This window comes from Rousettus aegyptiacus, unplaced genomic scaffold, assembly GCF_014176215.1.
Source record: "Rousettus aegyptiacus isolate mRouAeg1 unplaced genomic scaffold, mRouAeg1.p scaffold_m13_p_17, whole genome shotgun sequence".
Lineage (NCBI taxonomy): Eukaryota > Metazoa > Chordata > Mammalia > Chiroptera > Pteropodidae > Rousettus > Rousettus aegyptiacus.
In genome coordinates, this window is record NW_023416292.1 from 7,943,057 (window position 1) to 7,970,632 (window position 27,576).

General features: G+C 38.9%; 1 protein-coding gene across 2 annotated transcripts in view; it reads right to left on the reverse strand.

The window, feature by feature from the left end:
• Window positions 1-27,576, reverse strand: part of KCNH1 (potassium voltage-gated channel subfamily H member 1) — a 297,899-nt gene that overhangs the window by 202,889 nt on the left and 67,434 nt on the right. The window contains exon 6 of one of the 2 annotated variants that reach the window (XM_016158549.2): window positions 23,334-23,726. In XM_016158549.2, coding sequence (XP_016014035.1) covers window positions 23,334-23,726 — 393 coding nt within the window. Of the gene's footprint in view, window positions 1-23,252; window positions 23,727-27,576 lie in introns of both variants that reach the window. The other variant, XM_016158548.2, reaches the window with a different exon arrangement.

Below are 27,576 nucleotides of genomic sequence, written 5' to 3' on the forward strand. Positions count from 1 at the left end.
AAGGTACTTCCTTAAGTGACCACAATCCAAATAGATCGCTTTTTTGCTTTATTAAGTAATTTGAATATAGAGTTTTTAAACTGTTCCCAGTTGTTACATACTAATGCATGCTCTCTCTCAACATGATAGCAACATCAAGGGCAGGACCCCATGCCTTCTGCTCCTTTCCCACCTCCCACAGTATCTCCCAGAAGACTCTACAGATAATAGGAATCCACAAATGCTAGTTGAATAAGTGGTGAGAAGAGAACCCAGTCAATGAATGGGGTGCACTAGCAGATGGTCCAGGTTTCTGCTGTTGATTTTGGTAATTATATGATCAATGTTCTCTGCCTCAATTAGACATATTGCCCATTATAATTGTTCATCTGGTCATTATTTTGGCACATTCCAAGCTGTTGCCAAAGTAATTATATTCTGTGCACAGAGCTACTCACCTCAATTAGAGGCCTTAGTGATAACATTATGAGATGACATTATGTGAAAATGTTATGAATCAATCAGCTAGGTCTGAGGGGGCTTTTTAAAAGGAAGAATGGTGAACCAACCATGTGAAGCCTGCTTTAATCAAACACAGTATTCTGAAAACAGAAGTCAGTGAGGAAAAGATTATCAAGCCATACAGACACAGGAGAACAAGAACAAAAACATACGTGTAAGTAGGAGGCACGTTCCTTCCTAGCTCCAGGTAACAGAACCGATTGTTGTCCTCCCTCCAGAGCGCCACCTATTGCTCAGGAGGGAAAGGGCAATTGAGAAGCCGAACACCTGCTTCTTTCCTCGCTTCTCACAAGTCCGTATAGCTCAAGGCAGGCTCTGAACTAATGCCCCAGAATAAGCCTCATACTAGATGGCACTGATGAAACTAATGAGTAGTGTGCCAAAAACTGTGCTACGTGCTTTACGTACATCGTCTGATTCCATATTTGCGATAGCTCCAGGAAGTGGGTATTTTTATCCTCATTTCAATAAGGATATAGGAACCGCTGACACTGATTTGAGAGCTCCACTTAGTAAGTGATCCAAATGTGCCAGGTATTGTGCAGGCCCTGGAGATTCAACATTAAGCAAATCAGACAAGCTCTACCTTCATGCAACTTACCTTCTAGTGAGAAAGACAAAAAACAAAAACAAACAAACAAACAAAAACAAGCCACAAAGAAAAAGTCGAACAAGATAATATCTGAATGTGCCAGCAAAGACATAAATTGATTCGATGGGTAAAGAACCATTTTTAATGAAGGATGGGGAAGAGAAGTTTCCCCAGACAGCTTCAGCCTAAACATCCAGTGAGACTCTCTGCAGACCCAAACAGCATACTCAGGGGGTCCGGGGTTATTACAGAAACCCCACAAGGGGCGGACCTCTATATGGGTGTGCAATGTAAAAAGGAAGAGAAATGGAAGTCTGAGCATACAGGAGAACTGGAAAACATACAAACAAAATACAGGTAGGGATTGTAAAGCGTAGGATCCAGTGGAAAAGTGAAATGGAAACACTTTGCTAAGGGATGTCTAAGAGAATGTTCTCGATGCTTTAAGAGCATTTGAACCTGCTGCGCATATAATTTATGTAACAGGGTAGGGCTGCCGTGACATCTGCTAGCAACTAACTTGTTGTTTTAAGCTGCCTGGCAGAAGCAGTTTCTTTCCAGATATTCTGCTGGTCACGGTTCTAAGGGATAATGAGATAAGTTTGCCTTTAGCATAGAAAAAGGCATGGGTAATAGGGTACAATCTAGTAGAGTATGCTTTTTCTGTAATGGTGTAAGTTTACTAAAATAGCGCATTATTATAACTACTGACTAGTTATTGTATATACAAAGAGAAAGGGTAGTTCATGGAAAGAGCGAAGCAACACAGCTTCCTCGGTACGAGCAGAATAACTCCCTAAAGAACGCGGGCCACCTCCCCTGCACCCTCCTAAATGAAACCAGCTGCATGCCACACGCTGTTGCCCGTCTCCCACCTTGTCTCTTTATCTCCTCTCTCCCCCAGCACCTGCTCCCAGGGCCATGCCTGAGGAGAGTCCCTTCCCAGGGTCGTAGTAATTCTAAAATCTCAAACCTGCCATACTCGTCCCCAGCGACAAACTCCTCCCAGCTCATTCATACCTTTATTCCCACTTCACCTTCCTTTAAACATATTGATATAGGTCCTTAATTTTCTCTTAGTCTAAATCTCTATTTTATCTGTAAACATGCCTGATTTTTGTTCTTGTCTGTGCCTTCTCTGATTTTCTAGATTAATCTTAGCAAAGTTTTTCGATTTTCTGAGTCTCTTCAAAGAACCAAATTTTGATGTTGACGATCTTGCCTCTATTTTTTTTATACTTCTGCTTTCATCATTACTATCTTTCTACTCCTTAAAGCATTTAATATTTTAAATTGCCATCTAAGTAGTATCATAGCTTGTGTTACAAGTTTTGATATCCAGTATTTTCATGACCTTATAGGCCTAAATATTTTCTGATCTCCATTAGTCCTTCTGTGACCCATAAGTTATTCAGAGCATCGCATACATGAACTAGCTCACACCAGCTCAATCGAGTAACTGTCAAATTTTAAGGAATTTTGAGAGCTGGTTGTTAAACATAGCCATTATTAAAAATAAGATTATATAAACTTGAAATTAAATAAATTCTTTTAAAAGCAAACCAATAAATAGTCAAAACGCATTACTTTCTATTTTAGTCCACTTTACTATTCCCCATGCTCTCAAGGTTATCTACTTCTATTGTATTTGGATGGTGAAAATAGTACAAAATGATGTGCTACTGCGTATGACATTCAGTGCCCTCATGCTGGTAGCCTGAAATCAGCTATGGAAGACGCATTTATACCACGGAAATTAGGAAATTCTATAAATCAGTATATTTTTTTTCTTCTGGGAATGAGTTGTTAAATATTTGTACATTTTTATAGTTATTTTCTAGTATGTATTTTTTCATAACTTAAGGGAGCTTTAAAAATGCTATATACTGAGGGAAATGGTGGGTTTAGTGTTGATCCAATCCGTTATTAGGTTTTTAACAGATACACATGATGAGAAGCATGTGATAGGGTGAAGGGAAGGTACAGAAAGACTCACTGGTCCTTAAAATTGCACTCGGATGCAAATGATGTGACCGTGTATAGGCACTCCAAGTTCTATTTATGCTCTTTTGGCTTGTGCTCCCTACCCAACTATAAAACAGGGGTTTTTTTCCTATTATTTTTTACAAAACACTACCCACCAAATTCTAACAATAACATCATACATTTGAATAGTGCTTGATGGATTACGAGGCATTTTTATATACGGCATCCCTTAAAACTATAGCAAAGACCCAGTGAGGCGGATATTATCATGTATTAGACCGTGTTCCATTTTGGTGTCTGGGACTTGCAGGACAGATTGTATTTCCTTGTAGCCTTTGTCAATTTAAACACCAATTCTATCCCACTCCACCTTTGTAATTTCAGACTGAGGAGTTTTAATCTTTTTGTCGGTCCTCATCTGGAAACCCCTCCATCTCTTTAATGATTTTCAGTTGCCCTAAAGTAACTTTTATAAAGGCTTATTTATATACTGGGAGAAAAGAAAAGATAAAGCCCTGCTTTTAACAAAGAAGCTGTCAAAATTGGCAAGCTAGTTTGTTTTCTGATGAAGACAGTCATTGTAAGAGGCAGTAAATGAGAAATTGATTTTTAAAATTCTTTTCTCACTGCAGTAGAAAATTGTCATTAGGACAACAATCATTTCAGTTACAGAACACAATGAAATTTTGTTTGCTTCATTGGTAAAGGTCTCTATCTGCTGGGCAAGTGTGCATTAAAGTCAAAGGAGGACTGAGAGCATTCATAGCCGTAATGAATCTAGGTGGTTTTGCAAGCAACAGAAAAATTTCAGCCTCAAATCTTAAAAAATGAAAACAACAAATTCTTTCTACAGTCTTGCTACTACCTTGAGTTATGTCTCATTTCTCTTCCATTCACTGCCAAATGTCTCAAAAAACAAAACAAAACAAAACAATTAACCCAACTGTCTGCCTCCCACGCACTTGGTCCTCTACCCTTTAACATCTAGCATCCATCATCTACCTCATCTGCTATCACACGTGTCACAGTGACGCCTAACCATCAAGTTCAATGACATTTCCTCATCCTCAAGCACCCACTGCATCTGATTCCCATATCTATCCTTTCAGTTCAGCTACCGTCCAAACTTCCAAACATTAATTTCATTCAGACCTTTGGATATCTCAACCGGAAATCACAGGGGCACGTCGAACTCAACATAGCCAAAAAGGAAATGACATGACTCGAGTACCTTTCTTTCAGGTGCATGCTCAATAACATAACAAAAAAGAAATCACTTTTTTTTTTTTTGCCTGTGGCCCCGAGACTTACTCTAAACTCTTTTTCTGTTAATGAAATCACCATCTTCAGAGACAGATAGAAATTGTCAACAGATACCTTTCTCCTTCTCAAACCCATATCCTCCCTAATCAATCACCAAATCATGCCAGTTGAATCTATTGAACACAACTATATAGCCATTCCTCTTTTCTATTCAAATGTAAACTTCTCCAATACCTTTTTGTCATTACTTTTTCCTCACAGTGCCATATGTGTTTTAATTTGACAAATTTATAGCAAGAACAATGGAATTTTTTTAAAGATAAAGCCAATTACAATTTCATCAACCATAGAGTTAACATTCCCTTCCAGTATAGGCCCAGTATATTTTTACACAATTTAATTATAGCAAACATCATTTTAAACCCTGTTTTCTTTTAGCATGAGAATATTGTACATATTTATCCATGTCAGTCTTTGTAGCTATTTTCAAATGAAAATATACTTCATTTTTATTTTAACCGTTTCAGGTAATTTGTAGACTCCTTCTACACACAGAGTCATTTCATATGCTAATAAAGACTACTTTACTACTTTCTCTCCAATCCAATGCCTTTAACTCTTTGTTGCCTTCCTTCCTCCCTCCCTCCTTTCCTTCTTTCCTTCCTTCCTTCCTTCCTTCCTTCCTTCCTTCCTTCCTTCCTTCCTTCCTTCCTTCCGTCCTTCCAGATCTTAGGGATAAAGCATCCAGTTTCTCACCATTATGATGTTAGGTGTAGGTATTTTGCAGATGTTCTTTATCAGGTTGAGGGAGTTTATTAAATGTTTTTTTTTTTCTGCATCTATCAAGGTGACCATGTGGCCTTTGTTCTTTATTCTATTAATGTGGTATGTTACATTAATTAACTTTTAGATGTTAAAGCAAACATGAATTTCTGGGAAAAACTCCCTTTTGATTGTAGTGAATAATTCTTCTATTTTGCCAGATTTGACTTGCAAATATTTTGTTTAAAAGTTTTGTGTCTGTATCCATATGAGATATTGGTCAATTGTTTTCTCACATCTTTGTTTGTCTTGTCATCAGAGTACTACCAGTCTCATAAAATTTTGATGTGTTCCCTCTTCCTCTATTTTTAAGAGTTTGTGCTATTATCGTCATAAACATCACACCTATATATGTTATACACTCAATAACATATTATTACAATTATTGCTTTACATAATCTTATATCTTATAAGAAAATTAGGAGAATAAATCATAAAAATATATATTTACAAGTCTTTTTTACTAACCCAGCTAGTCGATGCTTTTCACTTCTTCCTGGGGATTCAAGTTAAATCTAATGTCATTTCCTTTTCATCCTGAAGGCCTTAGTGTGTCTTGTAAGGCATTTCTACTAGCAACCAATTCCCTCAGCTTTTTGTTTTACTTTAACCTATAATAGATATTTTTGATAGATATAGAATTCTTGGTTGAATTTGGCTGAATAGAATTTTGTTTTTGTTTTCAGTTTTAGCACTGTGAGTAGGCCATCCCATTGCTTTCTGGCCTCCATCGTTTTAGATGAGAAGTCAGCCTTTAATTTATCAATAATCCCATCAGTCAGTTTCTCCTGCAGCTTTCAGGATTTTCCCTTTGTCTTTTGTTCTACTTATCTTTCTTCAATCTTTCTTTTCCTCTGTTCTCCATAGTAGATCATTTCTCTTGATCTATCTTCAAATTCATTTCTTTTTCCTTCTACCATCTTAAATCTGTTATTTAGCCCCCCTAGTGAATTTTTATCTCAATTACTGTACTTTTCAACTTCAGAGTTTTGATTAATTCTGTTTTATAATTTCTATTTCCTTATATGTTGAGTCATAGTTGTCATACTCTCCTTTACTCCTTTATACATAGTTTCATTTAGTTCTTTGAACACGCATATAACTTCTTTGAAGTCTTAGTCTGCTAAACTCAATATCTGAGGACACTGAGAAGGGGTTTCTACTGACTGCCTTTTTTCCTGAGTATGGGCCACACTTTATTGTTTCTTTACATGCCTTGTCATGTTTGTTGAAACCTGAACATTATAGATAATATGACTGTAATAACTCCAGATACTGATTTTTCTCCCCTTGAAGGTTACTGTTGTTTGTTTGTTTGTTTAGTTATTCACCTAAGGGAAATCTATCCCCTTCATTGTGTATGGCCATGATGTGTCTGCTGGGCTTCTTTCTATAAACTATTGTTATTATTGCTTTTATTTTTAAGCCTGGACTCTCAGAGTTTACCCCTCTATCTACATAGCTTGGCAGTCAGTGAATGCTTAAGCAGGGGATGTGATCAAACACCTCAAGCCCATAAAGCTTCCATCATCTGCCAACAAATTTATGTGTAGGTAGGAAAATGCATTTAAAGTTCAAACTGTTTTAAGTCTGCCTAGTATTTTACTTGCTATTGGGCCTTATAGTGTCTGCTCAGCACGTGTAAGTAGTCTCAAGGTTGTCCAGGAGTATGTAGAAAGTTTGGGCCCTCTTTGATCTTTGCTGCACCTCAGTCAAGAATATGCTTTTCATAATCACTACTGCAACCTCAGGCTATTAGGATGGCGACCTTCTCCATTCACCCTACCACTGAAATCGTCACTTCCACTGACAATACTGGTGGGTGTAAGCATCACCAGCCACTTTAAATCAAGCGAATCTCCTTTGACTGTAGCAGTAAAATTGCTAGTCCCCAGAGCCTGCCTCACCCTGACAGAGCTTCCATACCAACAGAGCAGTGGAGGAAAAAGGGGATGTGAGAGGAGCCCCAAGCAAAAAGGCCACATATTGCCCCTGGACTGACCTGAAGTTTGTGGAATTTTAAGTATAAATGCTTCTCAGATTATTGTATAACCTAGGTCAATTTCTAAAAACACTAAAAATTTTTTTCTGCCAATTTTGTCAAGCTTTAAAGTTACTTTTTAGAGAGATAATTTGCCAATTTCCTCATTTAGCCATAGGAAGCCTACATTTTAAATTTTTCATTATTGTTTCATTTAGCAATTTTAATTATTAGAAAGGTTGGATGTTTTCTTATTTATTTATATTTGCCAAATGAGTAAATTTTCCGTTCTTCTGTTTTGCTCCTACTCATCTTGATATTTTTCTCATCTCTGTGAATATATTATAGGTATTAAAACTTTGATTTTATATTTGACATAGTAACATCAACTATTGTTCTTATATTATATTAAGAATTTTTCCTCAGAAGTTTTTTTATTTCAAGCTTTAGAGTGTTTTTTGGTGCTTTAAGCCAAAAAAGTTCTCTAGTTATACTCTATCTACTAAAACCAGTTACAGCGGCTTCTCAACTAATCCCCCAAGTTCCCATCTCCAGCCTACTCTACACAATACTTTTCTTATACAAACAAGATATTCATTTAGCATTTAATAAATTAAATTATTTAGAATGGGAAATTATACAGGAAGTGATATTAATTAGTGAAATCCAAATTAAAGAATATAATGAAGTTTTATTATATTTATCGCACTATCTTTAGCTTCTCACAAAGTAATACCAAGAGGTCTTGGCAAAATAATTATTAACAAAGACATTTATAATTTAGCAACATTATTAACATTTCACAAAATGCTAAATTATTTCAGAAATTTGGTTAAGTATGTTTGGTCCTCCACTGTCCATTTCTTTCATCTCATTTACTCTGGAAATGGCTTCCTTCATGGTTGGCAAGCTTTAGTTCAGGCTTTGTCCAAAACAATTGCTAAATGAATACAACAAGAAATTGGAAACTGGACAATGTTTATGAGCTCAAATGTAAACCTGATTCCCCAGATGCAGGTCAAAATATGCCAAGGCAGCCATAATGAGGAGAACTGGGTGGGCCCACAGGTTGGAGAAGACCATCTTCTGTACTAGGGGCTCACAAGACTCTACATACTGATAACAGGGCTTGCTGCCTCAAGTAATCGTTCCAGAACTAACTCACTCTAACATGAGACTTACAGGCGGCATGTTGTTGAGAGCCTGACGTCCCTACCTTCTCAGGTATTACCAGGAAGCAAATGACCTAAGAGTTTATAGAAGTAAATGTCTGGTAAATTAAGAAACTGAAACATTACAAAGGTATATTGATGAAAGATGATACAGAAATGGCACATGCAAACAAAAAGGTGGGTCAGCAGGAAGCCGAAAGAAAAAGAAAGAATGATGTATACTCTTTTATGATACTTTCCAAGACTAAAAGAGATTCTGTGTTTTACAACTGAATTATCTGATCACGAGTAATATATAAGCAGTGGCAGGCAGAGAATAAGAGTCTATCCAGTCCTTTACTCCATCCTAAACAAACTCTCCATAAGGTGATGGCACCTGTTACATATTAAGAATCAACAAGATGGGAAGCCAATGTGTATGTGAGTGTATGTATGTGTGTGTATACATATGTAAAGTATACGTGTATACATACATGTGTTTGTATGTGTGTATGTATATACAAGGCGGACGTTGCTGCCTACATTTTGCATATAAAGGTACAGAGGCTTATTTGTAGGTGTTACCTTGCTCCTCTAGTACCTATGCATTCTTCACTATGACACCTTTTTAAATCTCCATTAGGTATCTTGAAACTGAGACGGTTTCATGAATATTCCGTAATAGAAACTCTTATATCCCTCTCTCTAAGTAATCCTTTGGATTTTGGAACAAATCCTTTCATGAATGGAGTAATATGTGCTGAAGTTACTCAGATAAGGTCACTCCAGGTAGACAGCAACTACAGCACATTTAGGCCAGATGGAAACAGGCAGGGAATCTAACCCATGTCTCATTTTATACATCAGCCGAAGTGGACTGATATGCCAGGGAAATGATTGCCAAAAAGAAAGCTGAGTGTTAGAGATACGATCACTGCAGGAACTACATCCAGTCCATGATTGACTCAGAGATACGATGAATCACCCTTTCTCACACATGACTCTATGAAGAAAATCACCGGGCATGAAAAATGAAAAGCCAGTGTTTGGTTTTCTTAAAGACTTGGTAGAAGTGACTGTGTGGCTGTCCCAAGTGAATCAGGTCATTAATATAGAAGAAATATTTTCAGTATAAAAATCTCTTGGTCTGCTGGCTGTAAATACTATCTCAATGAGAAATGACACAGTCTGATCAGGTTCTCCTTCTTTCTCATTATATTCAAGTTGCCCAAAGTCCATGTATACTGTCAAAGTGAAGTAAAAATGGGATCGGCGTCTTAGCGACTCCGACCAAACTTCCTGGGAATTTTCTGAGATTTTTTTTTTTTACCCAACGCCAAAATTATTTTCTTCGCTTCAACTGCCTTCATTTCTAAGAGTCAAGAAATCTGATCTATAGTCACAGCAGCAATAAGACTTTGAATAAGTCAATTACTCCTGACCTCTGTCTTCCTTTTTTTATAAGATTCTCAACATCCACACTGGAATGTTGAGAATAAAATTGAATAAATAGGAAAAGGATGTGAGAAGTAATAAAAGCTTTATTATTGCAAGAGAGGCTGAGAACTGTTTAAAAATTCAGATGAACCTAAAATAAGCACAATACCACAAGCCGGCTCCATTGTAATCAGCCATCACCTAGGAAATCCAGGTGGGATAAATATTTAAAAGTAACACATTTGAAAGCACTGCCCCAAGACATAATAAATGATCGTAATGATTAATTTTGAGAAGCAGAACTTGGAATTAGATTCTGTGAGATCAGAAGACCTATAAGCACTTTACACAAATACTTCTGTTTAATATATGAGGCTTAGCAGGGAAACAGTGCTCGTGTGGAATAAAAACAAAGAAAATCAGATTCTTATTCTAGACAAAAAAGAAAATAAAATGGGAGCTGTGCTTTATGCTGGGCTGCCTGTTCGAGATTAGACTTGACAACATTCAATAAAGCAGGTGAATTTTGTTCCCTGCGATGGCGATGCTGTCCAACCAGCTGCGCGTGTGTCTGCCGTGCTTTGGAGAGCGACGTGCTCGGCAGGATGAACATAAAAGATGGTCGACATATCTTCTTAGGTTTTATCTACAACCAGGGGAGATGAATAAAGTGGCAAGATGTCCAACCAGAAATGAAAACTAGGTAGCTCTGTTTCTTTCATGTTTTTTTTTTCCTTTTTCTTGTTTTTACAAGAATGGTGCTACATTCTTGTAAATGTACATGTCATACATTTTAGAGTGCTTTTCCAGGGATGAGTTGGGCCAAGCAGTGGCATCTTTACATCCTGTGATCCTGTAAGTGCTCCCGTGATCATGGGCCAGCCCACCAGCAGCAAAAGAAAGTGCAGTGGGGTCAAGTGTGTGTTTTTTCAATGCATCTGCCCCACACAAGGGTCACACTCTCCTAAGCTCAGTACTCAGAGATGTTAACCACTGCTATGAGTGAATTTTTTGACAAATTAACATCATGTTTATGAAGGAAAAAAAATAAAGGTAAAGGACACCAAATACTAATTTTACGAACAGAAATAGACGTCAAAACCAATCTGCAAATTTTCTCGATATAGCCTTGAGCCGAGGTTTGTACCCCAGCTGAGAAAATACAAATAAACCCAGTATGATGGTCTATCCATTTAGGTTCTTAAAGATTGGGTTAACTCTGACATCTGTGTAACCAGCTACAACAGTGCCGTCTTTAAGGACACATCCTTCAAAACATTGAGTAAACAAAGCCATATGCCATATACGTCTAATGCCCCCTAAAATCAAGCTACTAATAAAGGTTTGTTTTGATGTTGAGGGACAAAAATTAAAAAATGCAAAGTCATTATAATCTAAGTATCTTATATGTAGTACTGAAGGAAATGGAAAACAGAGTTTTCAAATGCTGAAAACCGTTGAGCTACTAAGGATAGTTTAGGGGTATCAAGATACCTGTGCCCGGAGAAACTCCATCCTACCTGAGAATTTTGGGTAATTACCTGAAGAGTTACTTATCCTGTTTTCCACTCTCGTGTTTTACTATTTGATTTTTTAAGGGGTACTTTGTAACCAGTCCAATTTATTTTTAAAGCTTTTAAGTGCCTTCTCTTTCCTAGTCCCGGCTGTTTCTTCCGTGCCATTACAGAAAAGCTGCAGTGTTATAAACACACAACTCTGTTCTGTATACCTAGGTGCCTTGGAAAAAACTCAGGTCATCTCTATTTAATGAGTTTTTCCTTCCCTCAGGGTGCAACTCTCCCCAACCACACTAATAGCATAATGGATTATATTAAATTAAGCTAATGTCAACCTATAACTAATTACAGTAGCAGTCTCAAATCAGACTAGAGTTACAGCCTTGTCAAAGAGCGCTTTACAAATGGTCTGTTTCTGGAAGTTTACACAGCAAGTATGGGTGAATTCTATTGTAAATATGAGAACAGGGTATAATGACTAAACTGCCACCACTAGAAGCTTTGAGTCCTAACTATTGAGGGAGGGGAAACTGTGGATCTTTGGAACAAATAAGGAAGAATGGCTATTGCCACATTCCAGGGGGGGCAGCTTGCCATTATTCATGTTACCCTAAGAGTTATGCTAAGGCAATTTGGCGGCCAACAGGGTGCTCACAGGTCAAGAAAAGACTAACAGTAACCTGGACAAGCTGTTGCTTCACCATTCCAAGTGTGACCCTGAGCAAGGTACCCTCTCTGGACCTTAGGTTCCCCATCAAGAGGATGGGGCAGCCTCAGAGCTTGGTGGAAAACAACATGGACTTGGTAGTCGGACAAATGTAACTTCAAAACCCAACTCCATCCCCGGAGTCTTCATGAGTTGATAGAAGGTTACTTAATCTTTCTCAGCCTTGGTTTCCTCACCAGCAAAACAGAAGTGGTAACTACCTTGCACAGCTGCGAGGAGCCAAAGTGATACTGTTCACGGAGCATGGGCAGAGCACCAGGCAAATCAGGAACTCAGTAAGTGATAACCGTTACTGCTTCCAAGATCAATATTCCACACATTTTGATTATCAGAATCGAAAATGAGATTTCATACAGAAAAGAGCTATGGGAAATAATTCGAAGTGGTAAAGCAGCATATTATAGAGTTTAGTTAGAATTCCACGATAACTTGAACAATCTATATTTTGATATACCAAGGATTATGGGTAAACAGGCAAGTTAACTGTGGCACACTCCCCATAGGCCCTTCCTTCGGTCCCTACTGGATATGATAATATAGAATGAATCCTTCATGCCGAAGTTAAGGCATGTACCACCGCCGAAACTTTCAAACCTCATCTCCCACTTCCTTCCTCATACACTATGCTCCAGCCCCCCTACAGGGCAGCTCCCCATGTCCTGAACACATCATACATGCTCACACCTCCAGGCCTTGGCTATACCATTTGCACAGGGAATATAGTCAAGAATACCGTAATAACTATGTATAGTCAGGTGGGTACTAGACCATTTGGGGGATCACTTCATAAATTATATAAATGTCTAATCACTATGCTATACACCTGAAACTAATATAAAATAATATTGAATGTTAACTGTAATTAAAAAACAAAAAAATTAAAAGACAAAATAAAACTGGAGCAAGTGTCCTTCATTGAGTCATAGAGATAAAATAAAATTAGATGGTAAGCATAAAGCACTTAGCCCAGTACATCCTCGGCACATGGTAAGTACTCAATAAGTAGGAGCTAGTTTTTACAGTATAACTATTATCACTACAGTACAAAGAGGTGTGTGCAACAGAACAATATGCAAAGAGGGAGCAAGATTTCACTCTACTTTGTTTGCATACTTTGGCTCCCTGGAGCTCAGTAAATTTTTGTAGATTCAGATGTTCAGGGATGATGTAGACTTAAAAAACTCAAAGAGAGGAGAACCAAGGCAGCCAACAGGTCAATGTTAAAGGTCATTCCAAGACCCAGGAAAACAGGGAACAAGCAGACAAAGCCTAGGATACCAGGGGGGCCACTACAGCTCAACTAGAAAGTTTCCAGATGCTCTGAGGTGACTCCAAATGCTCGTCAGGAGCTGGGCTGGCTACAGAAGAACTAGCTGAGGAGAATGTTAAAAATATGAGTTTCAGAGCTCGGGTTCAATAAACTGAGGTGGATGACACGTATTTGCAACAGGCAACCTAGGTGATTGTAATGTGCAGTCAGGTTGTACTAGAACCAGAAAGTAGAATGAGCCCTCAGCACCGCTGTTCCAGTCTGGCCTTTATCGCTGAGTCTACGCAAAACCTATTCTGCGATCAGGGCTTCTGGCTTTTAGCCAAGGTTCCATGAGGGGCAGAATGGGAATGTTCATCAGGAAGTTCAAGGCTATATCCTCAGGAATAAAGATGAGCTTCCCAATAACAATACTTCTGGACCAAGTATCTTCATGAGATAAGCAATTGTTCTTTTAGATAATCTAGGCTAACAACAGCAATAATAGCAGTACTAGCTACAAAGTACTAGCAATTGCCAGGACTGTACTAGTCTACATATGTTATCTAATTCAATCTGCATGACACCCTGCAAGATTGACACTTACCTCATTAAAGATAAGAAAACCAAGGTTTGGAGAGGAGAGCTAATGTGCCCAAAGTCACATAGCTAGAAAGAGATGGTCAAAGAAGCAGTTGGTTATTTCATCGTGAAAGGTACTGCTGTTCAACAGACTGACAATCCTACCTGGCGATCTCTGGCTGCACCTTTCTTGCAGAGCTGGCTTAGAACTCTCAAGCTGAAGACAGTTTATGTCTTTCCCTCTAAAACTCCCAAAGCACTGAACATAGTCCTCTGCTTCTGATGCTGTTCAATAGATAAACAGTGAATAAATAGAGTGGAGGTAGCAGTTTTCATTGTACCTTTTCTCAAAGAGCATAAAACACATTCATATTTACTATCTCAGCTGTTTCTGTGGTTGCTTAAAAAAAAAAAAAAAGCTTTTATTGAATTGAGACATAAATAAGGAGTTCTGCTAAACATTTAAAATGACATTATTTACAAAGTCCCATTCTTCTCTTTAAGTATTGCCATGCTGTTGGTTGCTTTTTGCTATTCAAATAGGATCCTTTCACTGTTGTACACCCATTTCAAAAAATCTGGTTATATAAAAAGTGTAACAAAAAAAAAGTCTCCTCTGTTGTTAGCACCCTTCCTTTCTTTTCTTTTCTTTTCTTTTCTCTTCTCTTCTCTTCTCTTCTCTTCTCTTTTCTTTTCTTTTCTATGTTTCTCCTTAATGAGGTTCCATCTCTCTTTCTAAATAGCCCCCAATGGGGTTGACAATCTGTTCACGACACACCTAAATCTTTACTCACTAATTGCATTACTTTCATGGGCTCATCTTTGGGCCATTGGGAAGAAGACAGCTCATGTATATTACGTCGCTGAGGCAGGCCATGCTTTCAGAATCCTGTGCTAGGCCTGCCCCCGACATGGCCGTGGTCCGACAGTGGAGGACACACTCTTCTCTCCTACTCACTGAAGTTTAGAAAAGATCGGTCCCCCACCACTGCTGTTAGAATTATAACACGGGAAACTCATGCACTATTTTAATTTAATTACTTTGTTTAATGTGAAAACATATAACAAATAACAAGGAGAAAAAAAAGTCAGAATTTTCAGCAGCCTCATGGAAGAGATGATATTTTTAAGGATGTTTCTTGATCATGTCATATCACTCTAACGGGAGTTTCTCATTCGACATAAAAGGAGTGGTTCTCGTACACTCTAATTTCCAATATATGCGCAGTGACACTCATGTAGTCAGTTAATAAGTACTGAGTACCATCTTTGCCTTCAAAATTTTTCAAGATGTTAAGAAGGCAGCAACACAAACATACACGTGTGCACGCTCACACATGCACAGAAACTACTACTTCATAAGCAAAGGCTTAGTCTTTAGTTCTTACAAAAGCCTCTGCCATCGGATGTACCCTGAGACACACTTCAGCTAATCCTCGAGCTTTCTGTCTTACCCATGGAGCTTTCCTGCGCATGGAGGAATACATTTCACACTAATTCCCAGAGAAGTTTTAATTCTCAAAACCTTTTGTTATGTTTCTATGTTCTTTGAACTCCTGTCTCTATATATTCTGGTCATGGCATGCTGTTGTTGGTATGGGCTGGATGATTCCAATATAAGCCACAGCCCTATAAGCAAAATTAGGTCCCTAGCCTACGATGAATTCAAAGTTAAACAAGTCATATACAAACATTCAATAATTCTGGAACCTCAACTGAGAAGATGAGACCTGGCCTATCACTCACCACCCACGCGGCAACGACCTCTCTGTGCCTCAGGCTGCAGCAACAGTCAGAAGGTAAAACATACAACACATGTATTATAGGGATTTCGTGAGATTCAGAGAAGAGATATGAAGATGAACAGGGTAGAATATTATTTAAATATTAAGTATTAGGGAAGAAAGTCTCTTCCAAAATATGAGGGGAGAAAGTCTCTTCTAGACTTCAAAAAGCAATGAAATAATTAATTAACTCAAAATACAGAATTGTCAACATTCCGAATATCCATTCATAAGCAGCTGGCATCAATCGCATCCAAAGGATAATACCACCAATTGTTCAACATCTTACTTAAAATTAAAACATATTTTCTGCAGACTCCTTCATTTCTTACTATCCTAATTGTGTGGTCTTGATTCACTCTTTCACTTGTTTTCCTCATTCTGTCAATATTTGAGTGCCTACTATGTGCCAGAAACTGTGCTAAAGTCCACAAAGTAGACTTTAAAGCAAAATTATTACTAAACATACACATTTTATAAAGTTAAAAGGCTCAAATCACCAGAAAGATATATAAATTCCAAAATTATAATGACAGTTTCTTCGAAAACATTTCATAATAAAGCTAATAAATTCTGGGTAGTACTGATTAAATACTGGAGGAAGGGAGAGAGAATGAATGAATGAATGAGAATGAGAGCATAAAACAAGTATCAAGAATCAGGAATGAAAAAAGGAACACTACTACATATCCTATAGACATTAAAAAAGAAAAGGATATTATTTATGAACCACTGTACACCAATAACTTTGAAATTTGGAATGCAATAGAAAAATTCCTAGAAAAATAGTTTATAAAAACTGACTCCAGAAATAATAGAAAATTTGAATGGGTCTTTGATTATTAAAATCATTAAATCTATAATTGAAAACCTCTAAAAAGAAAATTCCAAGCCCAGATTGACTCATTGATAAATTCTACCAAATATTTAAGGAAGAAATAAAACCACTGTTAGAATATTACAAAACTACATCGATTAATGCAATGTGATATAGGTGTAGGAATATACAAACAAATTAATGGAAAAGAATTGAGTCAACAAAAAGACCACCTCTATAGATACTTGATATGTGAAAGGTTGGATTGCAGAAAATTGAGAAAGGACAATATTTTCAAATGGTATTTTTTCCCCAGGTCAACCAGATAGCCGTATCCACATGGACAAAAATGTTAAATCTGATCTTTATCTTATACCATATATAATAATCAGTTCTGAGCAGATTGCAGATCTAAGTGTAAATAAAAAGCAAAAATACTTTACAAGATGATATAGAAAAATATCTTTGTAAACTTGGGAGCATGAAATTTAAATAAGATACTAGATACAAAGATTGATAAATTGTTCTAACAGAATTAATAACTTTTGTTCATCAAAAGATACCCTTGAGAGGAAATAGGAAACCCATACAATGGGGAAAAATTTTATAGTACATATAATGCACAAAGGGCTCATATCTAGACTATATAAAGAACTTCTACAAATCACTTTTGTTAAAAGAAAACTATTATACACGGAAAAAGAGACTACACAGGCACTTCATTAAAGAGTATAACCAAAGTGACCACCCCAAACAAAATGTATAAAAATATGTTAAACTTCTTTAGGCATTAGAAGACTACAAATTAAAATCACAATGAGAAATCACTACAAATTCATTAAATTAGCTATAATTAAACAAACTGAAAATACCAGTGTTAGCAAAAAAGCAAAGCAGGGGAATTATCTTGCAATCACTTTTTGCAACCATAGTACAACCACTTTGGAAAACTGTCTGGCAGTATTTACTAAATAATACACATAATACCTGTGGCCCCAAAATTCTGCTCTTTCCAATAGAAATGAGTGTTCTAAGAGTATGAATAAGAATATTTTTTTAAATAAAAACATAACCTAAACGAACATCAATGGTAGATTGGATTAATAAATTGAAATATAGTCATACAGTAAGTTACATGAAACGATGACAATGAATTAACTCAGAGGTCCTCAACCCCTGGGCCACAGACCAGTACTGGTCCGTGACCTGTTAGGAATCTGGCTGCTCAGCAAGAGATGAGTAGCAGACCAGCAAGCAAAGATCCATCTGTACTTGCAGCCACTTCCCAGCATTAGCATCACTGCCTCGGCTCCACCTCAGATCGTCAGGCATTAGATTCTCATAGGAGCATCCATCTCTGGTGCCAAAAAGTTGGGGACCGCTGAACTAACTGATAAACTAAAAAACATGCTTGAATCTCTCCATGTTTGAACAAAATAAGACAACATAAAAAATACATCATCTCATTTCATTTCTATAAACAAGAGTAAACTAATATTAGAATAGTGGCTACTTCAGGGGAGGAGGAAGAGAAAAGTGATTAAAAAAGACCAGAGATGTCTGAGGGGTTGGTCATGTTCTAGTTTTTTTAACTTAGATGATGGCTGCATAGATGGTTGCTTTGGAAGAATTCATTAAGCAAAAAAAAAAAGAAAGAAAGAAAGAAAGAAAGAAAAGAAAAGAAAGAATAAAGGAAGTGACACAGGTTTATTTATATTTTCTGTGGCATTATTATAATTAAAAAAGTTAAAAAAAAAAAGGCAATTACCTAAATATGAAACACAAATATGTCCTTACAAGGGACTATTTAAATAATATAATTTATATAATCATTTAAATTCATGTTTTAAAAGAAATATTTAATATAATATTTAACATGTTAAAACCTATTTTTAAGACAATAAAGTGAGTTACTACTCACTACATAAGAGTATAATTCCATTTTAATAAAATACATGTAAACATATATACGTACATATTCCAAGAGGGAAAAAAAACACCTGAAACAATATGTAGCAGGTCCTCAAATTATATTTCATTCTGCATCATTTTGTTATCTATGTTGATGAGATGCCAAAGGAACTCAATTCTTGTTTATTATCAATTAGCCTATGGTAAAACTGGTTTTGTTACACATCATTTCACTTAAAGATACAGAACCTATTGACAACGTTAAGCGAGGACTTACTATATGCCAAAATGTTATCAGTGAGACGAAATTATAGTCAATCTTGATTCTTTCATCTATATTTTCTAAATTTTTATAGATAAAAAGTAAAAAATTGAAAAGGAAAATTTGTTTTTCTAAAGATTGTTCAGAGGCTCTCCAATGTACCCATTCATCTGGTTTCATTTGGGAGCACATCCTTAAAGCTAAATATTTCTCCTCTGAAACCTAAAGCGCTCTTCCTAATAAGCTAACACATGAACTCCAGAGTTAAACATCACATGACAATAGAGGAAGAAATCATAGGATATCTGCAAAGCGCCGACACAGACTGCCAACCAGGGTTCTCATCAGTTAGAGCCAGATCAGGGACTTCCTGTTGCCCTTTTAGAGTTTCGCTTGAGTTAAGAGATTCACTAACAAGTGACTGGCTGATTTTTCACTAACATTTGTCTTATTTCACAAAGATGAAACCAAAGAAAATTCTCTCAGCCCCACATAAAACACCTTGTGCCTAGTTTTTTCTGCTCTCACGTGGTCCTTTTCCTTTCCCCACCCATCAGAGTTCCACCTTTCTTCCAACACCTTCCTAAGTAGGCTCCCTGCCCGCCCCGCCCCCCCCCCTCCCCAGGAAGCCTTCTTCAATCCACCTACCCCAAACTGGCTCAGAAGTCTCAGCATGCAGGAGTCCTGGACAAAGGGAAGCTGTTGCCAGTGCTATTCTCTTTTCATCAGCATACCTTGGTCCCGTTCTGCTCTAAGGTGAGCATTTCCTGTATGAATGGGCTTTTGGCCAGTGTTAGCGGTGTCAGCGGCACTCTGAGGTCACAGAGCCAGAAATAAGAAGCTCTTGGCCCCAGGCCCCGGACTGACAGAATCGTACCTGGGAGATCACGTGTTCCGCTCCATTCTCCCCCTTCACTCCCATACTCCAATGACAAAGAACAATATGGTTTCCTCAGGAGAGGGAATATGTTTGTGAGTAATAATTCCATCTTTAATCCATGAAGCGCACCAGGACAATAATCCACAAAGTGCCAAAAGTGACTCATTTGGCTTCCACTTCAGCATCCCCATCCAGACTTTAGTTCACCCAGTTTCCAGACCTTTTGTCCTCTAACCAGTTTAGCTAATGTGCAAACCTATTCCCAAACAGCCATCCAAACAGATTATTACCAACAGACTGGAGAATGACGCAAATGTAGGCCATCTACATAAGTGAAACAAGTTGAGCCCAAAGGGATCATTTGTGTGGCTTAAATTGTGGAGATCGGCTATATCCGCAGGGCTGCATTCACGATTGCTGGCTTTAGCAATTTAACCTGGTTCTTTCTTGACCCAAGCTGTGGGTGGGTCTCATCCTTGACCTTCAAGAGCTCCCCACTCCCAACACCCACAGATACACCCCCACCCCACACACACAGATGGCAAAGCTGCCACTCTTTATTCTCTTCTTTGGTGGTCTCCCCTGGGACACAATTCCATTGGCATAATTGGAAGGATACCAGAGAGAATGTAGCGCCATGTATTTTTTTAATGAGAAATGAGGACATAATTTCTTCTTCCTCCCCACACTCTCCCAGAGAAAAGGCCTGAAGGAGACGGAGCTGCCATCTTAGATAAGCAACTGTACAAAAGAGTGTAAGAAGATAGCATGTGGTGGATGTGAACCCACTGCGCCGTTCATCAGAATTCTCCTCCCAAAGGGATTTCTCCGCAGCCTAACCCCGGTTCTGCAGGAGGGGTGCCCTTTAAGGCCTCCCTAGCCACTTCGAAGCCCACCAGCTCTCCGTGAGCACTAACTTAATGGTACCTTTTAACAAAAATGCCTGTGGCTGGAAAACCATGCCAGGTCTGTCCCTCGATGAGCATCTTAAACTGTCCATCTCATCACCAACACGGTTGCCTGGGGGAAAATGCAGCTGCCCCCTTCCCGGTGCCCAGTGCCCAAGGTCCCCACCACAACACCCACGCCAAGGGGTGAGCCACACGCATCGGGAGTTTTTTCATCGGCTTTGACTCAACAGTATCCATCAACATGTTGTCCCTGTTGTTTCAAATGTGTCATTATTAAGAATAGAGAAGAGTCAGATGGGGACTCATTATTACTGTGACCATATGATTTGCTGTATCATAATGACTGACTCACATTCCCTCTGAGTCTGTTTCCTTATTTGTGAGTTAAGAGGGTTGAACAAGATGACCTCTACGGTCCTATTGGGCTCTGCCCTCCAGTAGGTCTACTTATTATAACCTACTAAATGCCCCTGCCCCACCCCACCTTCCTCCCACTCTCACCACACAGAGGAGGTCAGGGTGCTGGGCCTCTCATTTTCACAGTCAGTCGGGAGGCGAGCCTAATGCAGATGAGATTTTAGAACTCTCTAGACTTTGCAGCTGGAAGGGAACTCAAATAATCCACTGTCCAAATGCCATGCCTTCTGGCAGGTAATGCAGTTTTATCCCCAAGATGTAGACAGGAAACTGTACTTCAGAAAGGCTAAATGACACACACAAAGCTCCCGATTGTCCTAATAGGTGATATCAGGAGGACTGGAAGCTAAATCTTCAAGTTCCTCGCACTGATCACCCCCAATACCACCAAATTGGTATGAAAAGGCATTATTTTAGGTGTTAACCAAAGCTTTAAAAGGAAGTACTAAATATGAAATCAAATCTTTGCAGAAGCAAATCGTAGCTATAGCCCCTTAATATGTATACTGTTATTTATGATCAAGAGATGGCTGTAGGGCTTTGATGCTAAACTCTTTGCCAACTAGAACGCCACAGATAAATGATGTTTTCCCTACCTACAAGCCATTTCATGAATCTAGAAGTCAGAAACCACGTCAGGGGTATTCACGATTAACGGCAAAGGAGTTCCAGCCCAACATACACAGTACCTGGGAAGAAGCTGTCTGCTCTGCTAACCTGCAAAGTAATCCTGAAACATTTACATATGTGTTTATAGCTCCGCCAATGTTTAGTAAGACCCTGTGGAAGCCAGAGAACTGTTCTATTTATCTGCAAAACTTCAGTGCCATTGCTATAAATAGCAAAGGGTTTAATTTAAAACCCCAAGTGCTTTTTTGAAAGTTAAATTTAATTTCCCATATGTGTGTATAAGAAGCTCTTTTAGGTTGAAATAATTCATTTGAATTATCTAAGCCAAAATGAGCATATTTTCCTCACAAACATAAAATTTTCTAGAAATGTGTTCACAGAGGAAAACATTCCCAACATGGACTAAAATTCACATTTAAGAATCCCAACGTTCACTTTAGGGGTGATTTTGTTCTTGTAAATGATCCTTCTCGACTCACTTAATCCCCCTACGAAATCCACACAAGGCATTCCTTGGAATTTTAAAGCATATTTAAACACGCCACGGAGGTAAAAGCGGGCGTTGTTCTGAGTCGAGAGCATCTGGATACCAGCTCCTCTTTACTGGAAAGAGAAGTGGTGGGTAGTTGGGTTCTCACAGAGGACGGCGCTCAAGTCCTCGCCCACTGCTGCAGAGAGACACCATATGCCACCAGCAAAACACAGAGTCACTGGCCAGGCCTTGTTATCCTGGCAGGGAGCTGACTGTTCTTTCCAGCTTTTTCAAGACTGAATCCCATGAGCGATTTAGCCCTGAGAATGTATTTTGCCCGAACTCAGCCTTCAGATGGCTTCCTGGGTCACCCACCTAGTTAACAGCCCAGCCAGACTAAGAACTCTACGACCCCCTGTAACCTGAGGCAATGAGGGTGCATTGCTGCATGAGGCTGAAGGTTTGCCAGGTGAACTGTCAAATAGGAGGAAAAAGGGAGAACGATTCCCAAAGAACACTTAAACTAGATAAAAATTTGACATTTTCCTTTGCAATGACTTGACACCCTTGCTTTTTCAAAGGAGAACATCCCTTTAACCAGCCCGTGGCCCCTTCCTGCTGCAACATGTCCCAGGCACCCGTTCACTGACTGTTGAAGCATGTCCTGATTCCAACACATTCACACGGCATTTATCTTCTTTTAATACCTTCCATTGCCTGCAGGACTAACAATCCAAAGCAGTGTAATCTAATAACAACACTACTCTTAATCACAGCCTGACAACCTCAGCAAATTTGGCAAGGAAAAGTATAGACAACTGAATGCCACTGGTCACCTCCAAAATTCAGTTTAGCAAAGAAATTCATTCTTTTCCAAGATTTACCCCTACCCCAAATTAAATAAAAGATATAAGCAAATAAACTTGGGGGAAAACAGCAGCCTTGTTGCTAGGAGTTAATTAAAATGAAACAGCCAAAGTAAGCAGCAGATGATAGAAGAGTCCCCATAAGTAGGATGATCAACAGGTAGACATTCAGCAATTGCATACAGAGTGCAAGATTCAGCAATGCAGCGGCAGTGCATACCTGCTTCTGCAGCCCCACCACCCGAGCCCGCGGCATGCACTCCATGTGGAATAAGAGGAAAGCCTTGCATCTCTTCCACATCATTCGCTGACATGCAGGACCTCTGAACCTCCAAAGGCAAGAACAGCAGGCAAGGATATCTATCAAGCATGCTCCCTCTGTTCCGAACATCAGTCATGCTAGCTCCCACCCATTAATTATTCTTCTGTTGACCTCCCACATTTAATCCAGCTTTAAAGACATGACAACAAGGTCTGAGATTTGAGGGATGTACCTGACTCTCTCTCCCCTCCAGGGGTGGTGGAATCTGATCAGCAAAACCAATCTTTCCTGGATCACCCATAAAGGCACTAACCTCATCCACGTTCTCAAAAGCGTTGATGACATCATATGGCAAACAGGACAGAAGGTCAATCACAAACCACGTCTTCAGGTAGTTCATGCGGATGAGTTTGGGGTCAGAAATCACCTCCCCAGCTGGTCCAACAAAGGTGGTATGAAAATTCAGCACAATGTCCACCAAAAAGATGACGTCCACGATGCTATCCACAACCAGCCAGGCCACATTGTTCTGCCTGGTTTTAAAGGAGACATTGTAAGGGACCAAGATGGCTGTGTAGAAGGTTAAGATCAAGATGATCCAATCCCACGTGGTCTTAAAAACACAGTAATGTAAGATGATGTGAGGGGGAGTCTTTGGTGCCTCTTGCTTGTATTGTGGAAGGATGTCTGAGCCCAGCTGCAGGACCTGCACAGAAAAACATGGCCAAGAGAGGACTAAGTTAGGATTTAATTGCAAGCATCTAACCAGTCAGCATCCATCATTGACAAATACTCATGACACTCCAGATGGATCGGTAGGTGCAAGAGCAAGTACTACAGGAGTATGGGAGAATGGAAATGGACATTCTAATATAAATAATCGCAATGAAACAATGGCAAACTATATTGACTTACTGTGTGCCAATCATTGTACTAAATACTTTGCATACATTTCTTTTCTCACTTAATTCTAAATACGACCTTGTTTTATTAACCAATTATTATTTTATGTGACAAGTGAGAAACTGAGGTCCAAGAGAATTAAGCAACTTTATTCAACAAATATTTATTGCTCAGTGCCAGGAACTATTCTAGGCACTGGACATACAGTAATTAAGGAAATAGCATAATTTTTTCTCTCGTGAAGCTCGGTCTAGTAGGCAAATCAAGGTAATTTCAAATTGTGATAAGAGCTAAATAAGAGGCGGCAAGGGACACACAGTGATTTGACAGAATGTGACTTGAGGAATAGAGTGGGGGAGAGTATTTAAACTCAAATCTGAATGACAGCAAAGAAATGGCCATTCAAACCTATATGGAAAAATTGTCCTAAGCAGAGAGCATAACCGGTGTAATGAACTCACAGTGGGTGGGACAAGCTTGCTACATGCAGGAGACGACAGAAGTCCGGTGTGACTGACACACTGAATGAGAGGCAAAGGGATGCTGATGAGCTCAGAGCGGAGGCAGAGACCAGGACCTAGTGGGCCATGGGGAGGCACTGGATTTTATGATTAGTACATCTGAGTATAACTGGAGGGTTGTAAGCAAGAAAATGTTCTGATGCGTATCAAAAAAAGATCACTCTGCCTGCTTCATAGGTAATGAACTGAGGCAGAGGATTCGAGGGAAGAATAGAATCAGGAAACTTATTATAACAACCTGGGGGAAAGATGGAACTAAAGAGAACAGTAGTCCAATTTGGGGTATATTTTTGAAGTAAAACTAACTGAACTTGCTGATGGCTAGAAAAAGAAGAAAACGGAGTAATGAAAGGTACTCACTACTTTATTCCAAAAACCCAGTATGGTACTTGACCCAGAGTAGGCACTACAAGACTATTTTTAAGTGAATGAATGAACTTCAAGGTCACGCAGCCAGCAAAAGATAGAACCGGAATCCCAAACTAGATCCAACTCAATTAAAAACACATGCCTTCCCATACCAAGGCTTCATTTCTCTAAATAACAAGTTTTCAACTAAGCATACCCAGTGAAGGAAGAAGTCCGGAGAAGCTTGGCTCCAAGACAGTATCACAAGTGGCTTTCACTTCAAGAGTCAAAGGCAAAAAACTTTTCTGTCAGAGGTCAGCCAAGTTTGAAGGAACCCCCGCCTCCCATCATCTCCACCCTCAACTGCTCCTCTGTACCACTTACAGGTTCTCATAAATCTATAGGTTAAACTTCCCCTTGTGTCATGAGAACTTTTTCCCTCTAGAGGCTAAAGACCTGTTAGCAAATATAAAATAATCTGAATATTCCTGCTCCCCCTATGGTTGGTCCCAGGCCTTAAAATGTGACCAATCGAAAAATCTAGAAATCCAGAGTGCTCAGCATGCACCTCTGGATATGGGAACTCTTTCCATCCCTCCCACCAATGCACAGAGCTCTTCTAGACTGGGGATTTTAATTTCTCTCCCCATGAAATGAACTTATACAAGAGTGATTATCGAAGCTTAGGCTTTGACACCTTAGGCAGGAAAAGGGATTGACCTATAAGGAAAAAGTAAATAAAATTAACCGAATGGGGTCTCTCATCATAAGCAGCCTAAGGTAACCTTTGAAAATGGTTTGCTACTCACATGACCCCGAAAAGCCTACAAAATCATTCAAATCAAGAGCTGGAAACCTGGACTTCTACCCCAACCTGGCAGAAATGAGGAGATGCCTACCCCTTTTCCTCTGCTAGGTCTGTGTCAAAGGAAGTCACCTAAAACAAAAGGTTTAAATAAGATCCAGAGTCTCATAATATAATATCCCAAATGCCCAGGTTGCAATTTGAAATCATTCATTATACGAAGAACTAGGAAAGTATCAAACTGAAAGAAACACAGACAATCAACAGATAACAACTCCAAGAGGACAAAGATGTCAGAAATATCTAACAAAGATTTTAAAGTAGCCATCATAAAATGAGCAATTATGCACACACTTGAAACACATGAAAAAAAAAATAGAAAGTCTCAGCAAAGAAAAGATATAAAGATGAACAAAATGGAAATTTCAGAACCAAAAAATATGATAAGCAGTTTTTAAAATTCAATGGCTAAGCCCAATATCAGAATGAAGAGGACAGAGGAAGAAAAATCCATGATCTTGAAAACAGAACAATAGAAATTACCCAATCTGAACAACCAAGACCAAAAGGCACATTACATAATGGTCAAAGGGTTGTGTCACCAAGAAGACATAGACATCCTAATGTGTGTGCACCAAACAAAAGAACTCCAAATATATGCAAAGCAAAAGCTCACAGAACTAGAGGATAGACAAACTCACACATTCCTCTCTCAACCATTGACCTAACAACTACACAGAAATAAGCAATGTGAGTGGTTGAGAAGAGCTCAGCAACACCATCAACCAATAGGATTTAATCAATATTTATAAAACACTCCACCCAAGCCAGAGCAGAATGCACATTCTTTTCAGGTGCATGTGAAACATTATTCAGGAGAACTCATATGGTAGCCCATAAAACAAACCGCAAAAAATTTAACAATGAAACCACGCAGAGTGTGTTCTCCAATTATAATGAAATCAAACTATAAATCAATAACAGAAAAGTACAGGAAAATATCCAAATGCTTGGAAAGTAAACACATTTTTCAATAATCCATAGGCCAAAGAAGCAGAGTCAAGAGAAATTTAGAAATACATTGAACTCAGTGAAAATGAAAACACAGCATATCAAAATTTGTGGGATGTCCATAAAGCAGAAGTGAAAGAGAAATGTACGGCATTAAATGTTTACCTAAGAAAAAAAGTCTTAAATCAATAATGTATACTCCCATCTCAAACATCTATTTTTTTAAAAAAGAGCAAATAAAACTAAAGCAAGCAGAACGAAGGAAATAGAGTTAAAAGCAGAAATCAGTGAAATTAAAAACGGAAAAAGAGAAAACCAGTGATCTTTGAAAGATCAATAACATAAAATAAAAATACAACTGACGACCCTGTAGCAAGACTGAAAAAGGAAAATAAAAAAAAACAAAAACAAAAAAAGACACGAATTACCAGTATCAGGAATGAAACACGGGGTAAAATTATAAACTCTGGACCACATCAAAATTATAATAAAACTACAGAGCAACCAGACGTGGAGTCACCAGAGGTCTGCCTGAACAGAAGCCCTACAACTAGGTCACCTCAAATAGCAGGTCACCTCAAAACGGCAGGAGGGGCAGAGACGTGAAACAGCCCAGTCCTACAACCGCGGGTGGCGACGGAGAATCAGAGAGCTATCTGGGCTGCAGAGTGAGGAGCAAGGGGTCCCGAGCCCAGGGCTCCAGTGCCAGGAAGAGAGGTCCGCACAATCTCGGGCTGTGAAAACCAGCGGAGGTTGAGGATGAGAGAAATGGAGGGCCGCAAGAAGCGGAGATCTTCCTCTTAAAGGGCCCATACCCAGCCTTACTCGCTGACGGACTCACTCTCTCTGAGCTCCAGTGCTGGGGCAGCTGTACAAGGGGTGCCAGGGACACATGGCGAGATGCTGAGGTATTGGGTTTCAGGGCGACGGCTGGACAGGGCAGCCAACTCCCAGAGAGAGGTGCAGGC